The sequence below is a fragment of the Callithrix jacchus genome, chromosome 1, assembly GCF_049354715.1.
Source record: "Callithrix jacchus isolate 240 chromosome 1, calJac240_pri, whole genome shotgun sequence".
Classification (NCBI taxonomy): Eukaryota; Metazoa; Chordata; class Mammalia; order Primates; family Cebidae; genus Callithrix; species Callithrix jacchus.
In genome coordinates this window covers 15,760,021-15,787,756 of record NC_133502.1, presented here as the reverse complement: position 1 = coordinate 15,787,756, position 27,736 = coordinate 15,760,021, and the positions used below count along the sequence as shown (strand labels likewise).

At 38.7% G+C, this 27,736-nt stretch overlaps 1 protein-coding gene across 10 annotated transcripts in view; it reads right to left on the bottom strand.

The window, feature by feature from the left end:
* PCCA (propionyl-CoA carboxylase subunit alpha) overlaps window positions 1-27,736 on the bottom strand; it is a 433,256-nt gene that overhangs the window by 396,769 nt on the left and 8,751 nt on the right. For 9 of the 10 annotated variants that reach the window (XM_054246197.2, XM_002742504.6, XM_002742506.6 and 6 more), the window contains 3 exons: window positions 19,300-19,377; window positions 13,921-13,968; window positions 13,743-13,811 (listed from right to left, as the gene is read on the bottom strand). In XM_054246197.2, coding sequence (XP_054102172.2) covers window positions 13,743-13,811; window positions 13,921-13,968; window positions 19,300-19,377 — 195 coding nt within the window. Of the gene's footprint in view, window positions 1-13,742; window positions 13,812-13,920; window positions 13,969-19,299; window positions 19,378-19,970; window positions 20,092-27,736 lie in introns of all 10 variants that reach the window. The other variant, XM_035293344.3, reaches the window with a different exon arrangement.

The following is a 27,736-nucleotide window of genomic DNA, read 5'->3' as shown; positions in this document are numbered from 1 at the left end:
ATACTGTTTCTGCAAAATACGTTTTTCCAAAGACAATAAAAGCAAAAACGAACAAGACATGTCTAAGCATCTTAAATACTTTCTTTTCCTGGTTAGTTCTTGAATGAAAAGTCAATTCTTTTAAATTTGCATAGGTAGATACATTGTATTCTTAATCTAAAAAGATTTCTGAAGGCTAAGTTTTATGAGAAAAGTGAGCAATAGCAAGTTTTAAAGCCATTATGCCATTTTTAAAACCCTTTGATTACCTAATTACCAGACTCCCAGATTCAAAACCATATACTAAGGAAAACAATTCCTCTCTTCCCATTAAATGAAGTACTGCAGTCACTCCTCAGAGGCTTTGCCACAAGACTTTTTGTTGTTGATAAGGAAAGTTAATATTGAAGAACGGCAACTGTAAATATCTTTTGTAAGAATAAATTAAGAATCCTATAGATTTCCTATTGCAACCTCAATGTCTGGAAATGTTTCTGATCTAATTAAGACCAACTGTGAAACATGGACCATGACAGCCATCATCTTAAAACATCCTTCACTAGAAAAGGCAATTTAAGAAAATGTTACTTAAATCTAACATTTGCAACTACACGCGCGCACACACACACACACACACAAAGGTCATCTGATATTTCTCAGTTAATATCCCAAAAGAGTTTTACAAACCTGACTTTAGTCATTTGTCCTATTTGAGGATCAGTAACAGCATCAGCTCCAAACAAGTACATTAACAATTTTTGTGAAAATTTAAAAAAATGTTTAATTAAGAATCTTAACTCCTTTCCAAATAGAAAAAGTTTTAAAATATTCTGAAATCACGAAAAGGAGAAAAAAATGTTTAAGGTTTTCACATTTAAGTTGCTTTCATCTTTTTACACATCTAAGGTAAAATGAAGACAACCTATACTAACAAAAATGTAAATATATATCTATATACAGAGACATATGTAAATATGAAAAAAAATGAAATAAAGATATTCCAGTAATCCCATAAAAGGTTGAAAAGTTTTCCCCTAAGGTCTTTTATACCTTAGTCTGCATTAATGTGTTCCATTTCCATTTACCTGATCATTACCCTCCAGTTTGTTCATCTGGAACCAACATACACTAATTACTTAGACATCACAAAGTCCTATTTGTCCTCGGTCTCTCCCCAGACAGCAGGGACATACTATCAAGGGTAGGCATAAAAAGTGATGATTGCCCTCACCTTACTGTCAATCACCCAAGAATGCTCACAGGAAACCCCATTCAATCTCATTACAGAATCCTGAGGCTGAGACTACAGTACGCACCAGGGATCATACTTTAAACAGCAGGCTGCCTGGGTAAGATGTGAGTCACAGTGAATACTTCCCTGATTTTAGGTTCTTGTTTCGAAGTAGTAAAATCAAATATTTCTCATTTAAATCCAACATGACTGTACACACACAAAGCAACAAAATATGTATAGACAGGTTCAATTTAGGAGCATAGACAGAAAACACAGTCAAAGGTTGAATGATTCTGTGGATGTACAGAATCATTTTCCTCTTTGGAAATGAAAATTCTCAACTCTTTTCATTTAACCCGGTGAGATCTCATTTTTTAAAAATATCAGAACTAATTTTAGCAGTTTGATATAAACATAACAATATAATTTACTATTTTTGTGGAAAGGCATACTAGTTTTTATACTTAAAACATAATGTTATCTAACATTCATTTGGAGGAGTACAAGTACAACAATCTTAAATTCCCAAATTCTTTGCTGCCACTATTCACCAAACTAAGGAAATGGGACCCATGTGCCCATTTAGAAACTCTTAGTCACTAAAGCCATTAAACATTTCTCATTCCTTATACATCTTATCTTCTCTAAAAAAACCTAAAAATCACAGTAAAGGCAAGCAATCCTAGAATTACTGCTTATCTTCTAAATTCACATAATATTCATAAGACCCTCTTTAACAAGTCAAAAATCCTCCCACATAAACCCACTGCCGAAAATCTAACAAATTTATTCCACAGACCTATCTCTTCTTGCTGATTTATAATATATTAAAATGTATTTTAATATGTTAGGCTATTCCCTGTCAATTTTCCTCAGAGTTGTCTAGGCTATTCTTGCATATTTACTCTTTGTCACTGTTATATTTATTAGGATTTAATAGAAAATGTACAGATTAATTTAGAATAGCCTTTTTAAAAACTGGTTTCCCTACACAAAAACAGGAAGTCCTAATATAAATCCTAAAAATTTCATTTTAAATTCATATCACAGTGTTTTATCATTTGCATTGCCTCTACAAAGTTACATTTCTTTCTGTATTTTCTACCTTATAGAAATAAATGAAGTTTATAGATTTATTTATATTTACTTTTTAACCAACCACCAGAGATTTTTTTTTGTTTCTAAAGAGTTATTCCATTCACTGTATAACTAGAAACTCAATACAAACTTCTTATTTTTGCCTTTCCCATCTACCAATTAATAGCTCTTGCCTAACTGCATCACCTCATACTTCTAGAATGCTATTTTAGAATACTAGTGATGGAGACCTCATAAATGAGATCTTTCCCTTTCCCCTTTCACCATGTGAGGACATGGCAAGAAGGCTCCACCAAAGAACTAAGAAGGGAGCCCTCACCAGGAACAACATCTAACAGTGCCTTGATCTTGACTTCCCAGCCTCCAGAACTGTGAGAAACAAATTCCCATGACTTATAAACCACACAGACCATGATATTCTATAACAAGCCTGAACAGACTAGGACAGTGACCAAGAAAAAAGGGAAGGCTCAAGTGTCTAAATTCAGGAGTGAAAGGTCATTACTACTGACCTTATGGAAATAAAAATGATAAGAAAATACTATACCAATAAGCTAGATAACTTTGATGAAATTGACACATTCCTAAAAAAACACAAATTATAGACACTGACTAAAGAAACAGAATACCTGAATAAACCTATAATAAGTAAAAAGGTAGATTTAATAATCACAAACTAACCAAACAGAAGCTCAGATGCAGATGGCTTCACTGGTGATTTCTACCAAACATTTAAAGAAAAGGCAATACCAAGTCTTCCAAAAAAGTAGATGAGAGAAAGCTTTCCAATTCATGAGGCCAGGATCACACTAACACCAAAACCAAGCAAAGACATCATAAGAAAACTACAGACTAATATAACTTATAAATATGAACACAAAAATTATCAATAAAATACTAACAAACTAAATCCAGCAATCCAGGATTGCACAGCATGACCAAGAAGGATTAATCCCAGGAATGCAAGGTTGGTTTAACATCCAAAAAAATCAATTGATGTAACAATACACCATATCAATAGAATAAAGGACAAAAACCACATGATCATCTCAGTAAACACAGAAAAATCATTTGAAAAAAATCCAACACCTGTTCACGATAAAAATCCCTCAGCAAACTAGGAATAGCAGTTAACTTATTCCACCTGATAATGGAAGTCTATGAAAATATCAGAGCCTAAATCAAATTTAAAGGGGAAATACTGAATGCTTTCCCCCTAAGATGAAGAACAAGATAAAGATGGTTCCTCTCACCTCTTCAACATTGTTTTGGAAGTTAAAGCCAGAGAAATTAGGCAAGAATATAAAATAAAACATCCAGATGGAAAGAAGTAAAACTATCTCTATTCACACATGACATGATCTCACATAAAAAATCCTAAGGGCCAGGCGCAGTGGCTCATGCCTGTAATCCCAGCACTTTGGGAGGCCAAGGTAGGTGAATCACTTGAGGTCAGGAGTTTGAGACTAGCCTGGTCAACATGGCAAAACCCCATCTCTACTAAAAACCCAAAAAATTTAGCCAGGCATGGTGGTGCATGCCTGTAACCCCAGCTACTTGGGAGGCTGAGGCAGGAGAATCACTTGAACCTGGGAGGTGGATGTTGCAGTGAGCCAAGATTGTGCCACAACACTCCATCCTGGGTAAAAGAGTGAGAGTTAAAAAAAAAACATAAAGGATCCTAAAAAAATCTACTAAAAGCTATTAGAACTAACAAAAGGGTTCAGCAAGGTTGCAGGACACAAATTCATTATATGAAAATCAATTGTATTTCTATAGACTTGCAACTAATTTAATAAATTGAAATTTAAAAACTAATTACACTTACAGTAGTACAAAACACAAAACAAGCCCGAAAAAAATCCAAATGACCTAAATATGGAAGAAAATCACATGTTCATGGATGGGAAGACTTAAAAATATTGAGATAGCTATACACTCCAAAATGATCTACAGACACAATGTGATATCAATCAAAATCCCAGCTGGATACATTCTTGCACTAGAATTGTCTTCTCTTCATAAACCATTCCCACAAATCTTCCCAGAGAATAATAAGTGTGCTTTCCTAGGGCCTGGAAAATGAAACATAAAAGACAATTCATGACTTCATAAGAGGCTTAATTCCCATTTTGCTTTCTCCTGCCCTGATCATTTCCCATTGGAGTATTTTATACTGCTTCCCTGTGGCCTCATCCCCTCGATTCAGGCACATTAATCTCATCATTATAAATGAACTGTTTTCCTAGGGAAAGCCTGACTTTAAGACTGCTCTAGAGCAGTCTTTATTTCTCAAAGAAATTGAGGGAATTTCCTCAACAGAGAATAGAATGTCATATTGTTTTAAGACAAACCAACAATAAGCCAACTAAATAATCTGCAAATCCTCTCTAGAAACATCTAAAGACCTAGATGAAATATAACAAATATGCTTCAAATGAAGAGCTTGGCTCACAAAAAAACTACAAGGGATGAAAAACAAAGAAAAAGTAAGCAGGATGCAGCGGCATGTGCATTAAGTCGCAGCTACTCAGGAGGCTGAGGGAGGAGAATCACTTGAGTCAGGAGTTCATGGCTATAGTTTGCTATGCTCATACCACTGCACTCCAGCCTGAGCAACAGAACAATATTCTGTCTCTTAAAAAAAAAGAAAAAAAAAGTAATCTAAAAATCGGGCTGAGCACAGTGGCTCAAACCTGTAATCCCAGCTGAGGATTTGAAGGCTGAGGCAGGTCTATCGCCTAAGGTCAGGAGTTCAAGACCAGCCTGGCCAACATGGTGAAGCCCTGTCTCTACTAAAAATACAAAATTAGCTAAGTTTGGTGGTGCATACCTGTAATCCAAGCTACTAGGGAGGATGAGGCAGAAGAATCACTTGAACCCGAGAGGTGGAGGTTGCAATTAGCTGAGATCATGTCACTGCATTCCAGCCTGGGTAACAAGAGTGAAACTCTGGCTCAAAAAAAAAAAACACGAATGAATAAATAATAATTAATTAAAAAATAAAAATCAGACTGCATCCACAAGAGCCAATCTTGGAGAGTGAAGGTAGGAATCTCAATAATCTAGAAGACTGGGTTTTAACAATCAGAGAAAGGAAACAGATCCTGTGTGAGCTGGAGATTTGAAGGAAAGAAATCCTTCCCTCTAAAGCCAGGATACTCAAAGATTACATTCTCAGTGAAAGGCTGTAGGGGAGGAATCAACCTACTAAATAGAACATAAACCCTATGTTGGTATCTCTGTTGCTCAAAGTAAAGGAAAATGTCTCTAGAAATTACAGACTATGAGCCTATTCAACAGCTGTGTGTGTGTGTGTGTGTGTGTGTGTGCAATCAATCTCATTTTGTTCTTCCCATTATCTTCAAAATTTGACAATCCTCATGCCAAAAAATTAATATAAAAATTAGTCCTGGCTGGGCATAGTGGCTCATGCCTGCAATCCGAGCACTTTGGGAGGCCAAGGTGGGTGAATCATGAGGTTTGAGTTCGAGACCAGCCTGGTCAACATGGTGAAACCCTGTCTCTACTAAAGATACAAAAAATTAGTCAGGCATGGTAGCATGTGCCTGTAATCCCAGCTACTTGGGAGGCTAAGGCAGGAGAACTGCTTGAACCCAGGAGGAAGAGGTTGCAGTGAGTCAAGATCATGCCACTGCACTGCAGCCTGGGGGACAGAGCAAGACTCTGTCTCTAAAAAAAAAAAAAAGAAAAGAAAATTAGTCGCAGATGAGTGATACCCTGTATGGTGGAAACAAATATAACACTATTCTACCTAGCCATTGAAATTCAACAATAAAAGCACCAAATATGAAATCTCAAGCCAAAACTTCAACATGTGAGGAGACAATACATCATCAGGAAGTCAGGAATAGAAATAAACACTCACAAACTTGAAATAATACAACATGACAATTATTTAAATTAAGTAGGCTAAAAATAAATAGATTGAAGACCTCAAAAACATAAGGAAAAAGATAATACATAAAAACAGATTCAAAAAGGAGCAGCAAATCAACAGCTTACTCAACAGACAGCAAAAAAGATAAAGGCAACCAAAGAAATCAGGCTCAGGCAATTTTCACTATCAGTGCAAAGACATTAGATGAGAGGTGGCCGGGGGACAAAATATTCACATGAATTCAAAAACTCACCCCAAAAATTATTTAATAAAAGGCTGGAACCACCATCTTCCAGTAATTCACCAAAATGACAAACACAAAGGGAAAGGGGAAAGGCACCCGATACATGTTCTCTAGGACTTTTAGAAAACATGGAGTTGTTCCTTTGGCCACGTGTATGCGAATTTATAAGAAAGGTGATATTGTAGACATAAAGGGAATGGGTACTGTTTTAAACAGAATGCCCCCCAAGTGTTACCATAGCAAAACTGGAAGAGTTTACAGTGTTACCCAGCATGCTGTTTGCACTGTTGTCACAAACAAATTAAGGGCAAGATTCTTGCCAAGAGAATTAATGTGCGTATTGAGCACATTAAGCACTCTAAGAGCTGAGATAGCTTCCTGAAATGTGTGAAGGAAAATAACCAGAAAAAGAAAGAAGCCAAAGAGAAAGGTACCTGGGTTCAACTGAAGTGCCAGCCTGCTCCACCCAGAGAAGTGCACTGTGTGAGAAACAAGGGGAAGGAGCCTGAGCTGCTGAAACCTACTTCCTATGAATTCATAGCATAATAGTTGTTAACAAAATAAAAGTCCTCTGTGGGGGGAGAAGGAGAGGGAGAGGGAGAGGAAGAAGGACAGGGAAAGGGAGAAGGCAAGGGAGAGAGAGAAGGAGGAGAAGAGGAAGAGGAAGAAGAAGAGGAGGAGGAGGAAAGAAGCAGCAGCAGCAGCAGCACCACCACCACCGCCACCGCCACCACAATGGGAAGACCTGGTAAAACGAAATGATCAAACATAGCATAACAACAGAACAATTCAACATTAGGAACCTCTTGTTATGATATTACTATTAAAAAAAAAATCACTGGCTTGGGTATGGTGGCTCATGCCTATAATCCCAGCACTTTGGGAGGCCAAGGCAGGAGGATCTCTCAAGCCCAAGAGTTCAAGACCAGCTGGGCAAGATGGTGAAACCCGATCTCTACAAAATATACAAAAATTAGCTGGGTGTGGTGGCATGCACCTGCAGTCACAACCATTTGGGAGGCTAAGGTGGGAGGATCACTTGTGCCCAGGAGGTCAGGCGGCAGAGAGCTATAATCTCACCACCATACTCCAGCCTGGGCAATAGAGCAAGACTCTGTCTCAAAAGAAAAGAAATAACATCACTTATTAAGTAGTTTTGTCAAATATTTAATTTGAATTTATTCATGAGGAAATTATCACACAAAGACAGAATATCTAAAAGCCAACATAATTAAAATCAAACAAAAAAAGGAGGGAAGTTAGGGGCACTATTTTAGATTAAGAGACTAAAGAGGTATAATAATCAAATGTAACTCATGAACCTTGATTGAATTGTGGATCAAAGAAAAATATTACGAAGGACAACTGGAGTCAACTGGAGAAACCTGAATGTGGTATGCAGATTACATGATATTATAGAATAATTAGTTTTCTTATGTTTTATAAGGTATTATAGATATGTAGAAAAACCATACTATTATTGCTGAAGTATTTAGGGGTAAAATTTCACAAATTCTGTAACTTATTTTCAAATTGTTTAGGAAAAACAAAAAAAGATGCACATGCACAATGTATATATGGATACAGATATAGAGCTAACAAGCCAAAATTTCAGTAACTGGAGAATCTAGGTGAAGCGGAAACAGATACCCTTACACTGGTATATAAGGGTAAACTGATATTAGTATACTGACACTACTTTTCTAATTTTTTTCATTATGCTTGAACAAATGCTTCAGAAAAAAACATAAATGAATGACCAACAACACAACAAAGTACTCAACATCAGTATTCATCAGGGAAATCTAAAATTGAAAGCACAATGACGTACTGTTTCACCGCCACTTAAAAATAAAACACAAATCAAATGGAACGAAAACACCAAGTGTTGGGAAGGACACAAAAGCACCCTGACCTCACACATTTCTGCAGGGAATATAATATGATGCAAACATGACGGAGAACTGTTTAGTAGCTTCTTATCAATTTAAACATGCATTTATTTATTCTAGGCATCAGCAAAATACTGTCTACCCACAGGCCAAATCTGAACCTCTCAAGCTAACAATAGTTTTCACATTTTTAAAGCATTGTTAAAACAAAACAGAACAAAAAGAAGAATATGTTATAGAGACCATAGGGGCCTGCAAAATCTAAAATATATTTGCTATCCAGAAAAAAATATATTTCCTTTCAAACAGAAAAACATTGCCAACTCCTCATCTACCCCAAGATCCAGCTACTCTACTCCTAGGAATTTACCCCCCAAAAAATCAAAACTATGTTCACAAAAAGACATGCAAAAGTTATAAAAATATTGTTCATGGTAGCTAAAAACGGGAAGAGGAATAATTTGACCAGCTCATCCTAAAATTCATATGAAAGAGCAAAGGAACAAAATTACTGAAGACAATTTTGAAGAACATGTTGGAGTAAAGGGACCAAGAGAGGTAAACTGCATGATCATCTCTAAAAGCCAACATTTTTCCGTCAAACATAAACTGTTTGCAAGTTAGTTGGCTTTCCTTCTTTGTGTGACTTATCAGTTAATATGAGTAGTATCCATTCATCTTTTTCCTTGCATAATTACCTTAAAAATTAGTTGTTTATAATAGACAATGAATAGCTTTCACAATCATTGCAGTATTTTCCTAATGCAACAGTGCTCATATTTCCACATATGGAACTAACAAAGAAGGCCTGTAAGGCTTTTTGCTCCAAGCTACATTTAAAATGCTCACTTCCTGAAAACAAACATTCAAACATTAATACAACTGAACAGCATGGCTTGTTCATATTACCGATATTGTAAAGCTGATTATGTAAAGCTATGATAGGAACCTCTGTGATCATATGCTGAGGAAGAAAAAAATGCTGTTACAGAAATTCACCTTTTCAGCCTCCTTGAGACTAAAGCAGAAAGCACATAGCAGATTTGACCCTACTATTGAGATTTCAATGAAACTTTTGACATTCCAGCCATCATTATCCTGCTTTTATTTATAGTATCTTTCTAGAAATTCATTTAAAGTAAGTCATATTAAGAGAAAGTTTTGACTGAGTATGCATTGTGGGGTCTGGTAAATTTTATTCTAAATTATGTATTATAATCTCTGGTACATTCACTACTACTTTCAGCCAGAAGCGGTGAAAAGTCTCTAAAATGTAAAACTACCACATCTGCTTCAGAATTCTTTTGAAACCACTTTTGTAAAGTCTGCAAAGTCTCCCTCTAGATCAGAATATAGTCACGTGCCATATGACAACATTGTGGTCAGCAATGTACTGCATGTAAGACAGAAAATTATAATGGAGCTGAAAAATTGCTATTTGCCTAGTGATGTCTTTTTTTATTTTTATGGGTATACAGTAGGTGTATATATTTATGGAGTACTTGAAATATTTTGATACATGCATACAATGCGTAATAATCACATCACGGTAAATGGGGTATCCATCATCTCAATCATTCATTTATTTGTGTTACAAGCATCCCAATTGTATTCCTTCAATTATTCTAAAATGTACCACAAATTATTGTAGACTGTAGTCACCTAATTGTGCTATCAAATACTAGATGTTATTTATTCTATCTAACTATATTCTGGTCCCCATTAATCATCCCTACCCCTCCGCTCCATAGACCTTTCCTAGCTGCTGGTAACCATCCTTATACTCTCTACCTCTATGAGTCCGATTGTTATCATTTTTAGCTCCCACAAATGAGTGGGTACATACAAAACTTGTCTTTCTGTGCCTGGCTTATTTCACTTAACATAATGTCCTTCACGACAAGAGATGCTGGAAAAGATGTGGAGAAATAGGAACTCTTTTACACTGCTGATGGGAGTGTAAATAGTCCAACCATTGTGGAAAACAGTGTAGCGATTCCTCAAGGATCTAGAAATAGAAATATCAATTGACCCAGCAATCCCATTACTGGGTATATATCCAAAGGATTATAAATCGTTCTATTATAAAGACACATGCACATGTATGTTCACTGTGGCACTGCCTACAACAGCAAAGACTTGGAACCAACACAAATGCCCATCAATGACAGACTGGATAAAGAAAATGTGGCACATAATACCATGAAATACTATGCAGCCATAAAAAAGGATGAGTTCATGTCCTTCGCAGGGACATGGATGAAGCTAGAAACTATCATTCTCAGCAAACTGACACAAGAACAGAAAACCAAACACTGTATGTTCTCACTCATAAGTGGGTGTTGAACAATGAGAACACATGGACACAGGGCAGGGAACATCACACACCAGGGTCTGTTGTGAGGGTGGGAGGCTAGGGGAGGGATAGCAGGGGGTGAGGGGATTGGGGAGGGATAACATTAGAAGAAATACCTAATGTAGATGATGGTGAGGAGATAGATGCAGCAAACCACCATGGCATGTGCATACCTATGTAACAATCCTGCATGATCTGCACATATACCCCAGAACTTAAAGTATAATAAAATAATAAAATGTACAATCTCACAAAAAATAAAAATAAAAATCAGATAATATTAAAAATATATATATAATGTCCTCCACCAGTTCCATCCATGCATTGCAGATGACAAGATCTCATTCTTTTTTATATACATGTACCACATTTTCTTTATCCATTCATCTGTTGATGGACACTTAAGCTGTCTCCCAGTTTTGGCTATTGTGAAAAATGCTACAATAAACATGGGTGTGCAGGTATCTCCTCCATATACTGATTTCCTTGCTGCTAGGTGTGCGATGTTCCCCGCCCTGTGTACACCTAGCAGCTGGATTACATGACAGTTTTACTTTTAGTTTTTTGAGGAACCTCCATACTGTTCTTTATAGGGGTTGTATTAATTTACATTCCCACCAACAGTGTATGAGGGTTCTTTTTTCTCCAGATCCTCAACAGTACTCATTATGTCTTTTGGATAAAAGCTATTTTAACTGGGGTAAGATGACAACTCATTGTAGTTTTGATTTGCATTTCTGTAATGATCAATCATGTCGAGCACCTTTACATACACCTGTTTGTGATTTGTATGTCTTCTTTTGAAAAATGTCTATTCAGATATTTTGCCCTTTTTTTTTGGATGTAGTCTCACTCGTTCATCGAGGCTAGAGTGCAATGGCGTGATCTTGGCTCACTGCAACCTCTGCCTCCTGGGTTCAAGCTTCTTGCCTCAGGCTCCAAGTAGCTGGGACTACAGATGCATGCCATCACACCCAGCTATTTTTGTATTTTTAGTAGAGACTCAGTTTCACCATATTGGCCAGGCTGGTTAAACATGCATTTATTTATTCTTGGTCTCGAACTCTTGACCTAAAGTGATCTGCCTGCTCAACCTTCCAAAGTGCTGGGATTACAGGCGTGAACCACCAAACACGGCCTTTCTGCCCATTTTTTAATTGAATCATTAGATTCTTTTCCTACAGAGTTGTTTGAGCTCCTTCTGGTTATTAATCCCTCATCAGATGGACGGTTTGTAAATATATTCTCCCATTCTGTGGGTTATCTCTTCCCCTTGTTAATTGTTTCCCTGGCTGTGTAGCAGCTTTCTAACGTGATGTGATCCCATGCCTACTGATGATTCCATGTACCTGACCCTATGCAGGTCTAGGCTAATGTGTGCATTTGTGTCTTCGTTTTTAAACCCCCCCAAAAAATGTAAAAAGTAAAAAATAAATGAAAAATTAAAAAGTTTAAAAATAGAAAAAAGCTTATAGACTAAGGATATAAAAAAAAATTTGTACAGTTGTACAATGTTTGCTTTTTATGCTGTTTTATTATGAAAGAGTCAGAGTTTTAAGACAAAATTTTAAAGTTTATAATGTTAAAAAAGTTATGACATGCTAAGGCTAATTTATTATTGAAGTAAAAATATTTTTCTATAAATTGAGTGTAGCCCAAGTGTACAGTGTTTATGAAGTCTACAGTAGTGACAGGAATGTCCTGGGCCTTCACTCACTCTCTGACTCACCCAGGGCAACTTCCAGTCCTGCAAGCTCCATTCACAGTAAGTGCCCTATACAGTGTACCATTTTTTATCTTTTATACTATATTTTTGCTGTACCCTTCCTGTGTTTAGATATGCTTATATACACAAATACTTAGCATTGTGTTACGACTGCTTTCAGTATTTAGCACAGTCACATGCTGTACAGGTTTGGAGCACAGGAGGAAGAGGCTATACCATTTAGGTGTGTACAAGGCTATATCATCAAGGTTTGTGTAAGTACCTTCTGTAATGTTCACATGAGATTGAACTCACCTAATGATGCATATCCCTGTCATTAAGCAATGGACCCTACCAAAGAATCCCATTATCAAAAGAAGTGTGAGAAAATGAGAAACAATGCTTGCGTTGGCATTCAACTACTTATATTTCATGCCATAAAATTCTAATAATTTACATGCTTTTCCATTGGGATTTCTTTCTAGTCATTCATAATTCATTACTACTAAAGAAATGCCTGCCGTGGGCCAGGCATGGTGGCTCACGCCTGTAATCCCAACACTTTGGGAGGCCAAGGCGAAGGAATCACGAGATCAGTTTAACACCAGCCAGGCCAACATGGTGAAACCCCATCTCTATAAAAATACAAAAATTAGCCAGACATGATGGCAGGTGCCTGTAATGCCTACTTGGGAGGCTGAGGTGGGAAAATCGCTTGAACCTGGAAGGCAGAGGTTGTAGTGAGCCAAGATTGCACCACTGCACTGCAGCCTGGGCAACAGGGCAAGACTCTATCTCAAAAACAAAAACAAAAACAAAAAACCCTGCTGTGTTAAAAGCACCAAATAAAAGTATGTCTCCTTTATGCTATACCTTCTTTTGTTCATATCCAATTAGCATTAGCCTATCTTTCATTTATGAAACTTTCAACTGAACACGTTGAAGCATTTAGGAAAGGTTAAACAATTATAGCATTCCCTTAGTGATACCGGAGTTATGCTGGGGAAAAGTGCTCTCATAAAGGAGCACTGTGTACACATTTCATTACTCTTTGACTCAAACTTTCTCATGCTTTGCTTAAATCTACTCGGTGACCAGCAATCAGCTGGCAATTTTTCCATGTAAATTTTTAAAGCTTTGAAAAGAAAATACTTAAGGCACATATAGACGATATTGTGATACTGTCATTTTGCTTAACACAACAGTCAACAATTAAACAGTTTTTAAAATTGAATATATCTTTTGCAGTCCAAGAAAAAAAGCCTGCATCTTTCATTTTTTTCTACTTGACCCCAAATTAAGTCCTGATTTAAACAAAGCAAAAAATACTCACAGAACTAGCATCAACATCACTGTGGATGGCAACTGTCTTAATGCCCATCTTCTTGCAAGTTTTAATAACCTATTTTAAAATACATTAATGTCTATTAATAGTGACTCACATTTAAAGGGATTCAATAATAAATAATTTCATAGAGTAAAATGAAAAATAAAATGAAAATTCTACTCACCCGACATGCAATTTCTCCTCTATTAGCAACAAGAATTTTATCAAAAGTCTGAAGAGAGAAAAAACATATTAGAAATTGTTACTCTTACTTTGGGAGCAAAAGACACCAAGTTTTTCCAACATAAACCTTGAAAATAATCCTAATAAACATTACTTCTTAGAGTAATATTAAATACTATAAATAGTATATTCATTTACAACCAGGGAATTACTAAATTAATCTGATATGATCAGGGTCTATAATTACTTTGTTATAGCTTCAGTAGACTAGGTGAATGTATTCACACTGGAGGTATTTATAAATTCTCTAACCAAAAGAAAATCTTCAAATATTTTGGACACTAAAAAACTTTGGTCAAGGGCAGCCGCAGTGGCTCAAACTTGCGATCCCAGCACTTTGCAAGGCCAAGGTGGGTGGATCACGAGGTCAGACCAGCCTAGTCAACATGGTAAAATGCTGTCTCTACTAAAAATACAAAAATTAGCTGGGTGTGGTGGTGCACGCCTGTAATCCCAGCTACTCGGGAGGCTGAGGCAGGAGAATTGCTTGAACCCAGGAGGCAGGGGTTGCAGTGAGCCAAGATGGCACCACTGCATTCCAGTCTGGCAACAGAGTGAGACTCCGTCTCCCAAAAAAAAAAAAAAAACTTTGATCAAAATTACTTGTCAATTTATTTTCTAAATTCTGGGAAATTCTAAGTGTCATAAGTTGTTTTCAAAGGAAAGTCTGACACTACGTAAGTATAATTTATCTGCCATCTCTATCGGGTCAGGGCATATTTTCAGTAACTCAGAATAGGTACCAATTGCGCTTATGTCCAAAAATGCCCAGACTAAGCAGATTACACCATTTGAATACAATATTAAGTTTGAATAACCACCAAATTTTGAAGCAGCTGAGACCAAATAGAGAAGTTGTGGATCCTGTGTTTATCTAGAGACCTAAATACAAGTCCAGCTTTGCCAATAATGACTTATTTAACTTTAAGCAAATCAATCTCTGTAGGCCTTGATTTCCACATAAACTGGCAGCATTCAAATGGAAAGCTATTTAGTAAGATTTTCTTCCTACTCTAACATTATACTAGCTAATCGTTTTTTAAAACACACCATTCTAAGTAAACTGGATGTAATATATATTAGCACAGTTATTTCTGGATTTGTGAATTGTTTTTCAGTTTAATGGAACTACAAAAAAAAACAGTTATATTTTTAAAAGAAGAGTTAAGAGTTATATATGGTCTTTTAAAAAGTACTTTGATATAACTTAGAGCAGTTTTTGTTTATTTGTTTGTTTGAGATAGTGTCTCGCTCTGTCGCCCAGGCTGGAGTACAGTCGTGCGATCTCGGCTCACTTTAACCTCCACTTCCCAGGTTCAAGCCATCCTCCTGCCTCAGCCTCCGAGTAGCTGGGATTACAGGTGCATGTCACCACGCCTGGCTAATTTTCTTGTATTTTTAGTAGAGACAGGGTTTCTCCATGTTGGCCAGGCTGGTCTTGAACTCCTGACTTCAGGTGATCTACCTGCCTTGGCCTCTCAAAGTGCTAGGATTACAAATCTGACCCACCACCCCCGGCCTAAAGCAATATTTTAAGATACAGGAAAAAGTTCAGAATCTCAGAACTCAAAAAAGCTTTCTAGGTCTTGGCTTAACCTTTACATTACATATGTCTTAACTCCACCAACCTAAGGCAAGCCCCTGCCTTAAAATTGGGTAAACTGGCCAGGCACAGTGGCTCATGCCTGTAATCCCAGCATTTTGGGAGGCCAAGGTGGGTGGATCACAAGGTCAGAAGTTCAAGACCAGCCTGGCCAATATGGTAAAACCCTGTCTCTACTAAAAACATAAAAATTAGTCAGGCATGGTGGCAGGCACTTGTAGTCCCAGCTACTTGGGTGGCTGAGGCAGGAGAACCGTTTGAACCCAGGAGGCGGAGATTGCAGTGAGCCGAGATGGCCCCACTGCACTCCAGCCTAGACTCTCTGTCTCAAAAAAAATAAATAAATAAAATAAGTAAACTTCTAATTTGATAAAACTCTAAGCCACTCAAGAGCCTTGCTCAGACCTCAGGTCTGAAAATGCACAATCATCTACTTTTCTGTATCTAAATGGTCATGGTAAATCCCTCTTAAGCAGTAAGCATACCTTTAGAAAACAATATTTACACTTTCTTGAATGGGTTTAATATGTGATGTTAATATTAACTGTGACACAGACCACATCTGATAATCACCACAAACACCACTGCTAGAAATTATATATTAAGCAACTGTTACAGCAAAGACAACAAATCATGGTAACATTGGAAGAATTAAGTAAGAATTCCCATTCTACTTTCTGTTCAAGCAACAGAATGGTCATTGCCAGTCAAGTCTGCAGCCAAGCCGCCCAGGCTGAACTCCCAACACTCTATGTTCTCCGCCTGTGTGTCCCGCTATGAACAAGTCATCCTTCTTGCCCCTCATTTCCTAGTACCTAAAATAAGGGCAAAAACAGCACCTGCCACAAGAGAATGCTATGAATTACCACCCTTTAAGTGTTTAGAATAATGTCTAGCATGTAATCCATAGTCATTCAGCATTAGCTATGGTTGCTGTTCTTCACCCTTTGGGTCACATGTCAGACTGCTATGAATTTAGGAGGGTGCTCCTATATGTGTAACTGGGGAAAATCTATATCAGAACAAATACCTGCACCTGACACATCTTCTCTGTTCAGGGCTATTAATGTATTACCAATTGGTGCATAAAACTCTGTAAAACTAATCATATCAATTAATCTTCCATACATAAAATTTTCTTTTAAATAAATTATAGATGCATGCAGTTCAGAATTTTTTTTTTTAGGAGTCTCACTCTGTCGTCCACGCTAGAGTGCAGTGCCACAATCTCGGCTCACTGCGACCTCCGCCTCCTGGGTTCAAGCAATTCTCTCGCCTCAGCCTCCTGAGTAGCTGGGACTACAGCCGCTCGCCACCACACCTGGCTAATTTTTGTATTTTTGGTAGGGATGGGGTTTCACCATCTTGGCCAGGCTGATCTCAAACTCCTGACCTTGTGATCCGCCCGCCTCAGCCTCCCAACGTGCTGGGATTACAGGTGTGAGCCACCGCGCCTGGCCTAGTTATTTTTCTCTGAATCCATTTTCTCTCTACCGCTCATTCTTCCTTTTCCCTTCCCTAGGTTGACATGCTCTCTCTCCTGGGCTCTAACTCCACAGCTAGCACCACACTCCATTCAGAGACCAAGAGGACTGAGTTGGCCCTGCACTGGGTACTTGTTGGAATGACGGCAGAACTCTGGACACTGGGTCACTTGCTCAACTCTTCTGAGAAAGGGTACAGCACAACAGATAAGTCAACCAGCTCTGGATTGGACAGGCATTTGTTTACACCCAGCTACTCACTATGCATGGCCTTTGAGTCTCAGTTTCAAAATGTGCAAAATTCAATTACGGATAATATTAAGCAGCTGATATTTAGGACACACATTTTATATACAGCAGACTCTGTGAGGAATCATTTCTGTGCATTACCTCATCTATTAGGTAATGGCCACGAGGACAATATTTATCACAATAACATTTTAGATATTAAGATATTATTAAAATTAATTTCACCTGTTTCTTTACTTTTTTTTAATGTGGCTATTAGAAAATTGAAAATTGGCTGGGTGCAGTGGCTCATGCCTGTAATCTTAGCACTTGGGGTGGCCTAGGCGGGCAGATCATTTGCCGTCAGGAGTTTGAGACCAGCCTGGCCAAGATGGTGAAAGCCCCCATCTCTACTAAAAATGCAAAAATTAGCCAGGTGTGGTGGCACATGCCTATAATCCCCAGCTATTCAGGAGGCTGAGGCAGGAGAATCACTTGAACCCAGGAGGCAGAGGTTGCAGTGAGCTAAGATGGCACCATTGCATTCCAGCCTGGGCAACAAAAGTGAAACTCTATCTCAAAAAAAAAAGAGAGAGAAAAAGAAGATTGAAAATTACATTTGTTTTGTGTATTAGTCTATATTCACATTGCTATGAAGATACTACCCAAGACTAGGTAATATATAAACAAAGGTTTAATTGACTCCAGTTCTGCATGGCTGGAGAGCCTTTAGGAAACTTACAATCACGGCAAAAGGAAAGCAGGCACCTTCTTCACAAGGTGGCAGGGGAGTAGTGCAAAGGAGGAACTTCCAAACACTTATAAGACCATAAGATCTTGTGAGAACCAACTCACTATCATGAGAACAACCTGGGGGAACCACCCCCATGATCTGATCACCTCCCTCCCTCAACACATGGGGATTAAAGGTCAAGATGAGATTTGGGAGGGGACACAGAGCCAAATCATATCATCCTGCAATTGTGTTTCACATTGTATTTCTAATGGACAGAAGATATATAGACTCCTTCTTCCTCTAAGCCTCCAGATTCAAAAGAATCTGGAAAGTAGTATTATGTACTTGAGCAGATGATTCAGAAGATACCTCACACATGTCATTCTCAAAGAATCATTCCTGTCAGTTGTATTTTGATGGTATTCACCTTGAACAATCCCTTCTTAACCAAAACTCTGCTCCTGCCCTCTTTGATGCCTTCATGGCAGGAAACCACGTTTTATTTCCAATCACTTCTAGTCCCTACAAGGCTCAAACATTATTGTAATAGCTTTTTCATTAGAAACCCCTTTTCCCGAAATTTATAATATATAAAATTACCTTCAAGCTAAATGAATCATATAGGCCAGTCACAGTGGCTCACATCTGTAATCCCAGCACTTTGGGAGGCTAAGGCAGGTGGATCACCTGAGGTCAGGAGTTTGAGACCATCCTGCCCAATATGGTGAAACTCTGTCTTTACTAAAAATACAAAAATTAGCCAGGTGCAGTGGCATGTGCCTGTAATCCCAGCTACTCAGGAGGCTGAGGTGGGAGAATTGTTTGAACCTCGGAGGCAGAGGTTGCAGTGGGCCGAGATCGTGACACTGCACTCCAGACTGGGCGACAGAGTGAGATTCCATCTCAAAAAAAAAAAAAAAAATTAAGTAAAGGAAAGAAAAACTCAATAGTTGAATCAAAATCTGTCAACTGCCCAGTCTTTAAGAACAAATGTTTTCTTAGTTATTCTACTGAAAATGAAGGAAACACATTGTAAATGCATTAAATTTTGGTAAAGATACAAATATAAAATTTAAAAGATTCAGACTGTAGCCCACAATGAAAAACAGAATACCGAAAGATTGAGCACCTATAGAAACATATAATGCTACAGTGATCAATGACCACACACCCTTAACAAAAATCTCATCTGTCCACTGAACACAGTGTGGAGACAAGAAAGTAAGGCCATGATAACTTAGTTGATGAGAAAATCTTTTAAATACTTACTTTTTCATTAGAATCATATCCCACTGAACCAAGATTACGGGACACCATTAAGTGCTTTCTTGAATAGTGTGAAACATGCTACAAAAAAAGGAAAGCAAAATAAATTACAATTACTTGATGGGCTTTAGAACATTTTTTCACGGTGTTTCTTCCAGTTAGCTTCTAGCAAAAGTGTTTTATCAGTAAATGTAGTTCTAGGCAATATACCATAATTACAGAAGGGAAATCATATCTACAGACACAGCCCCTTGGCATATAAGAGAAACAAAAGGTATCAAAACAATCTCCAGAAGAGCAAAATAAGAATTGTTGACAGGCCAAGCAAATCTGAAGAATGACTTTCTGATCATGCAAAAGGATAGAGCGAGGTCAGAAATGTCACAGACCACACAGAACTTTAAAAAACACAAAACAAGAGTCTTGGTCTCAAGGAGCTTCAAATTTAACACTGGCCAGAAAATAATAAAGTATGATTTTTATATTTGCTGATGTCTTGAGTATGACTTCTTATTTACATTTTCTGGTACAAAAGTGGTTTGGCTGATAAATGTGAGAAAGCAATACTAGTTATCAAGAACATTTCTCATTCATTAAACTGTTTGTGAAGAAAGCATATTTTAATGCTTGAAAATATTAAGAAAAGTGACTAAGCAAGGCACGGTGGTACACACCTGGAATCCCTGCTACTCGGATGGCAGAAGTGGGAGTATCACTTGAGCCTAGGAGTTTGAGGCTGCAGTGAGCCAAGATCACACCACTGTACTCCAGCCTGGGCAACAGAGCAAGACCCCACTGAAAAGAAAGAAAAGAAAAAAGAGAAAGAAAAGAGAGAGAGACAGAAAAAGAGAGAATTTCCCAATTGACACTGATAAACCTAGATGGAAAAAAAGGAGGAAAAAAATCAGCAAAAGGCAACCAACCAGTATCACCTCTTAGGATTTTCTAAGAGGACAGCAACTCAAATAAGAAAAATGTGTTTTCATAGCAACATTTTTAAATAAACTCAAAAATTTATACAACTATTTTTTAAAGAGTCAAGCCCCATATTGTAAAATGTAATCTCTATACAAAAGTGGAGGTTAAAGATACAGTTTTTTTAAATTTTTTTATTTTTTGAGACAGAGTCTCACTCTGTTGCCAGGTGCCAGGCTGGAGTGCAGTGCCCCAATCTCGGCTCACTGCAACCTCTGCCTCCCAGATTCAAGCAATTCTCCTGCCTCAGCCCTCCGAGTAGCTGGGACTACAGGTGCATGCTACCACACCCAGCTAATTTTTGTATTTTTAGTAGAGACAGGGTTTCACCATGTTGGCCAGGATGGTCTCGATCTCTTGACCTTGCTTGTTTTTGTCAGGTTTGTCAAAGATGAGATGGTTGTAGATGTGTGGCATTGCCTCCGAGGCCTTTGTTCTGTTGTATATCTCTGTTTTGGTATCAGTACCATGCTGTTTTGATTACTGTAGCCTGGTAGTATAGTTTGAAGTCAGGTAGCGTGATGCCTCCAGCTTTGTTCTTTTTGCTTATGATTGTCTTGTCTATGCGAGCTCTCGTTTGGTTCCATATGAAGTTTAAAGTAGTTTTCTCCAGTTCTCTGAAGAAGGTCAATGGTAACTTGATGGGGATAGCATTGAATCTATAAATTACTTTGGGCAGTATGGCCATTTTCACAATATTGATTCTTTCTAGTCATGAGCATGGAATGTTTTTCCATCTGTTTGTGTATTCTCTTATTTCCTTGAGCAGTGGTTTGTAGTTTTCCTTGAAGAGATCTTTTACATCCCTTATAAGTTGTATTTCTAGGCATTTTATTCTCTTTGTAGCAATTGTAAATGGGAGTCCACTCATGATTTGGATCTCTGTTTGTCTGCTGTTGGTGTATAGGAATGCTTATGATTTCTGCACATTGATTTTGTATTCTGAAACTTTGCCAAAGTTGCTCATCAGCTTAAGAAAGTTTTGGGCTGAGATGATGAAGTCTTCTAAATACACGATCATGTCATCTGCAAATAGGGACAATCTGACTTCTTCTTTTCCTAGTTGAATGCCCTTTATTTCTTTTTCTTGCCTGATAGCTCTGGCTAGAACTTCCAATACTATATTTAATAGCAGCGGTGACAGAGGGCATCCTTGTCTAGAGGTCTTTTCCGTTGATCTTTTCAAAAAACCAGCTCCTGGATTTATTAATTTTTGAAGGGTTTTTGTGTCTCTATCTCCATCAGTTCTGCTCTGATTTTAAGTTATTTCCTGTCTTCTGCTTGCTTTTAAGTTTTTTTTTTAATCTTGCTCCTCTAGCTCTTTCAATTTTGATGATAGGGTGTCGATTTTAGATCTTTCCTTATTTCTCATGTGGGCATTTATTATTATAAATTTCCCTCTAGACACTGCTTTAAATGTGTCCCAGATATTCTGGTACGTTGTGTCTTTGTTCTCGCTGGTTTTGAAGAACATTTTTATTTCTGCCTTCAATTCATTGTTTATCCATTCATCATTCAGGAGCAAGTTGTTCAGTTTCCATTTAATTGTGCAGTTTTGAGTGCTTTTCTTAATCCTGAGTTCTAATTTGATTGGGCTGTGGTCTGACAGACTGTTTGTTATGATTTCTGTTGTTTTGCATTTGCTGAGGAGTGATTTACTTCCAATTATATGGTCAATTTTAGAATAAGTGTGATGTGGTGCTGAGAAGAATGCGTATTCTGTGGTTTCAGGTGGAGTGTTCTGTGAATATCTATTAGGTCTGCTTGGTCCAGATCTGCATTCAATTCCTGGATTTCCTTGTTGACTTTCTGTCTCATTGATCTGTCCAATATTGTCAGTGGAGTGTTAAAGTCTCCCACTATTATTGCGTGGGAGTCTAAGTCTCTTTGTAGGTCGTTAAGAACTTCCTTTATGTGTCTGGGTGCTCCTGCATTGGGTGCATATATATTTAGGATAGTTAGCTCTTCTTGTTGCATTGATCCTTTTACCATTATGTAATGCCCTTCTTTGTCTCTTTTGATCTTTGTTGGTTTAAAGTCCATTTTATTGGAGACTATGATTGCTACCCCTGCTTTTTTTTGCTATCCATTTGCTTGGTAGATCTTCCATCCCTTTGAGTCTATGTGAGTCTTTGTACGTGAGATGGGTCTCCTTAATACAGCACACCATTGGGTCTTGACTTTTTATCCAGTTTGCCAGTCTGTGTCTTTTGATTGGGGCATTTAAGCCATTTGCATTCAATGTTAATATTGTTACATTTTAATTTCATCCTGCCATTTTGTTACTGGCTGGTTGTTTTGCCCGTTAGTTGACACGGTTTCTTCATTGTGTCCTTGTTCTTTACCATTTGGTAAGTTTTTGCACTGGCTGGTACTGGTTGTTCCTTTCCATGTTTAGTACTTCCTTCAGGAGTTCTTGTAAGGCAGGTCTTGTAGTGATGAAATCTCTCAGGAATTGCTTGTCCATAAGGGATTTTATTTCTCCTTCACTTATGAAGCTTAGTTTGGCTGGATGAAATTCTGGGTCGAAGGTTCTTTTCTTTAAGGATGTTGAATATTGGTCCCCACTTCCTTCTAGCTTGTAGGGTTTCTGCCAAGAGATCCGCTGTGAGTCTGATGGTCTTTCCTTTGTGGGTGACTCAATCTTTCTCTCTGGCTGCCCTTAGGATTTTTCCTTCATTTCAACCCTGGGGAATCTGATGATTATATGCCTTGAGGTTGCTCTTCTTGTGGAATATCTTTGTGGTGTTCTCCATATTTCCTAGATTTGAATGTTGGCCTGCCTTATTAGGTTGGGAAAGTTCTCTTGTTTAATATCTTGAAGAGTGTTTTCCAACTTGGATTCATTCTCCCCACCACATTCAGGTATGCTGATCAAGGGTAGATTAGGTCTTTTCACATAATCCCACAGTTCTTGGAGGCTTTGTTCATTTCTTTTCACTCTTTTCTCTAATCTTGCCTTCTCATTTTATTTCATTGATTTTATCTTCTATCTCTAATATCCTCTCTTCTGCTTGATCTATTTGGCTGTTGAAACTTGGGCATGCCTCGCAAAGTTCTCGTGCTGTGTTTTTCAGCTTCATCACAAGTCATTTATGTTCTTCTCTAAGCTGGTTATTCTAGTTAGCATTTTGTCTAACCTTTTTCCAAGGTTCTTAGTTTCTTTGCATTGGGTTTGAACATGGTCTTTTACTCAGAGAAGTTTGTTATTAGCCACCTTTTGAAGCCTGCTTCTGTCAATTCATCGAACTCATTTTCTGTCTTGTTTTGTTCCCCTGATGGCAAGGAGTTGTGATCCCTGGGAGGGGAAGAGGTGTCCTTGTCTTTGAAGGTTTCATCCTTTTTGCACTGGTTTTTTCCCATCTTTGTGGGTTTACCTCCCTTTGATCTTTGAAGTTGGTGATTTTGGGAAAATCTCTGAGTGGACGTTCTTTCTGTTGCAGTTGAAGCTGTGTCTTTTTGGCCTATAGAGGCACTGATGGGCTGCCTCAGATTCACTCAGGTGGCTGGGTGGGTGGTCTTCCCCTGGGGTTTGTTTGCAGGTGATATTAGTCCTGCCTTCCCAGTGGCACCTCTCCTTCCCTGAGCTGAAATTGGTGTATTTGCTGCCAAGCTCTCTGGTGTGCAGGCTTCAGTTTGAGTTTTGTTGTGGGTGGGGCCTGTCAGGCCTTATGGCCTGTTTCCCTGCTTTCAATTCTGGCTCTTTCTGTGGGATAGGTTATTCCATATCACTGGCGTTAGTCCAAACTTCCACCCAGGTCTGGCCAACAATTTGTGGCACCAGGCAGGAGCCATCGTTCAGATTTGCATCACAACCCACAGTGCCCCTCAGTCTAGCAGGGCTCTCGTGGACCATGGGTTGCAAGAGGGATGAGGTAAGCACAGGATCTGAATCAGAGCACTGAGGGGGTGAAGTCCCCCTACCCTCAGAGCCAACTGCATGTTTCAGGTAAGGACACGCCCTGCCCTGTCTTGGTTCACCCTCCCTGGGCAGCTCTCGCCCTGCTTTGGCTCCTTCCCTGGGCTATTTTCAGAGTCTTTCCGGTCCCCCCGAAATGAACCTGGCACCTCACTTGGAATCATGAAGTCCTCTAGCCCTCTGCGTCTCATTTGCTGGGAGCTGCATTCCAGTGTTGCCTCCTCTCGGCCATCTTGGCACCACCTCCCTCAAGATATAGTTTATAAAATAAAACCTTTACCAAGTAAAAGACCAAGAACAACAAGCAACTGTGAATGGGAAATTATTACTGTATCCCCGTTAAAGACCAAGACTCTCCCTCATATATTCCTTCAAGCATACCTGTGAGTTAAAAATTTTATCCCCAATTTTAGGATACAGTTGAGTTCCAAGGATTTTAATTTTTCAAAGGTCACAGGCTGAGACTGTAATGGTTACAAGATCTAACAACAGATTGGTCAAGAGCTTTCCGAAGTTTTTTATTTTGAGATAAAAAAAAAAAACAGGGCCGGGCGCGGTGGCTCAAGCCTGTAATCCCAGCACTTTGGGAGGCCGAGGCAGGTGGATCACGAGGTCAAGAGATCGAGACCATCCTGGTCAACATGGTGAAACCCCGTCTCTACTAAAAATTACAAAAAATTAGCTGGGCATGGTGGCGCGTGCCTGTAATCCCAGCTACTCAGGAGGCTGAGGCAGGAGAATTGCCTGAACCCAGGGGGCGGAGGTTGCAGTGAGCCGAGATTGCGCCATTGCACTCCAGCCTGGGTAACAAGAGCGAAACTCCGTCTCAAAAAAAAAAAAAAAAAAAAAAAAAAAACAGTGGCAATTCCCACATAAACACTAACAGCTACTACTCAAAGATACAATGTTGTTCCACAGAGCTTGTACACATGTGAACTTGTAATAATGCAGCCCAAAGTAGTAAAAAGCATAGATGCTAGTTACTGGGTAGCCAGTAACTAGAAGTAGACATTGTACGAGCAAACACAACTATAACAGAACAACTAGCAAGGAGAAATAGAAGTGTGAACCATTCCCACAAATCTGAACTGGTTTGGAGTCAGCCCTATAAAGGCTCTGTTCCTGTTTACTCCTGGCCAACATTCACGAAAAGTCAATAATGAAGAATCAGGTCAACAATCAGGCAATTTTTGTAAAGCCACAACATGAAATTTCTTTTCTAAATGCAGGAAAACGTTCGTAGAAGTCTGCTAATTTGGACCTCTACACAGAATCTTAACTTTTGTTATTTTTGTTAAGCGTGTAACAAACTGGCTACATGCCCAGGCCAAACTTCTTTGTAAGGTATTTCCTAGCAACAAAGGTTCTGAAAAAGAACTTTAATCAACCCTATGTATAAAGACTATTTAGCCAATCACGGTCGAAAGGAGAAAGGTCAGGTTGTGCAAAATGACTTCCCAATAACATACTGCCATATTTTCCACACTTTGACCTGCAAATGGCCTGGCACATGGGAAGTGCCATTGACCCTCAGATTACAAGATTTGGGTCAACTCTCAGCTATGAGTCATTGAGTTAATCGTTTTTCTGAGCCCCCGTTTCCATCTACAAAATGTAGGTGATGACACCTCCCTGAAGGAGGTGTTTGCTAAGGAGTTGTTTAAAGGATCAAATGAGTTTTTATAAACAGTGAAGAGTCAAAATATGTGAGGTATTACCTGAAAACTAAATCCAAATATGCAGCTGTCACCTTCTTTCTTAAACTCATACCAGAACCACTTGGGAGTTACCATCAGAGAATAATATAGTCAATAAGAGCTCTGGTCTAGACATAGATTCTGACCTGGATTCAAACCCTGACTCTGACATTTTCTGTATATATAAAAAGTTTCTTCATTTGTACACTAGGGATAATAATAGTATTTATCCAGGTCACAGTGTTGCTATGAGGATTAAATAAGAATGTCTAACACGCCTAGCACAGTCTTGCATAGATTATGAGCACGCAATAACTTAGACAAAAAGAGGGGGGATATGGTACAGCTTATCGGATAAATTCATTGTCAGAATGCATTCTGCTTCAAAGAAGAAACTTTCCTCAAAACTAGGTTAACGGAACTATACGATGTCACCAAAGTCAAAGTAAACATTAGTTTACTTTATCTTCGTTTTCGCCTCTAAAATTCCAGGTGAAGGTCTTATCCCTGTATTACAACACAGAGCTTGGAAGCACCCATTGAGCATCTCACTGTGCACCGTAACAGAGCCCAAGGGGTTCTGAGCACATGCCCTTCTCTGAAGACACTTAAGTAAGTCTTTTCCTGGAAGCACAGCTTTTCTTTCAAACTGACCTTAGTCTTCATGAAGCCAGAGACCATCCCCATCTTCAGTGTCTGCCCAAAGCCAAGCTAAACACCTAATAATTGAGAGAGTAGTTCGAGACTCAAGATTCTCTGGGCTCTGCCTCTAAGCTTAAGCACTAGGAAACTATATATGTCAACTCCAGAGCTTCCTTGTCCTACCCTTGACTCCCCGACCAGGCCATTCTTCCCCATCCCCTGTAGCAGGTGCTGTCAGTGGCCACTCAGATCCTTTCTAGCTGCTGTGTTGACAACTAATGGCTCACACCTGCTCCCTCATCTCAACCACGTTCCCCAACTCTGTACAGTTGGAGTTGACGGAGAACTCTATACAGTTCTCCATCAAGCCTGTGAGCTACCTCCACCCCGCCTGGCCAAGGGCTAACACTGCATTCAAAAGGCCAGTCCTGGCACCTCAAGGTGGGACTTGATCAGTAGCACAGTCTGTGCACTACAGCTGTTTCATCCAATATGGCAGTCACAAGCCACATTCAGATGTGCTCTAAGAGTAAACTACACACTGGATTTTGAAAATTTAGTACCCCAAAAATGTAAAAGACCTCATTAGTGAATCTTTACATTTACATATTCAAATAATACTTTGAATATGTTAAATAAAATACATTAATTTCATCTTATTTTAATTTTTTTGTTTTTTTAAGAGATGGGGGTCTCACTACATTTGCCCGGCTAGACTGCAGTGACCACTCACAGGCACAACTACAGCCCATGGCAGCCTCTAACTCCTAGAGTAGCTGAGGCCACAGGTCCCTGCCATCACACCTGGCTTCGTTTTACCTTTTTTTTTGAGACAGGACCTCACTGAGGTCTGAAGTGCAGTGACAGGATCATAGTTCTCTACAGCCTTGAACTCCTGCGTTCAAGCAATCCTCCCACCTCAGCTGGAACTACAGATGCATGCCACCATATCCCACTAATTTTTTAATTTTTTTGTAGAGACAGGGCAGGGAGAGGGTTTTCACTATTTTCCCCAGGCTGCTCTTGAACTCCCAGCCTCAAGTGATCCTTCAGCCTTGGCCTCTTCACTTTACTTTTTTAACATGAGTGTCAGAAGATTTTTTTTTTTTTTTTTGAGACAGAGTCTTGCTCTGTCACCAGGCTGGAGTGCAGTGGCATGACCTCAGCTCACTGCAACCTCCACATCCCGGTTTCAAGTAATTCTCCC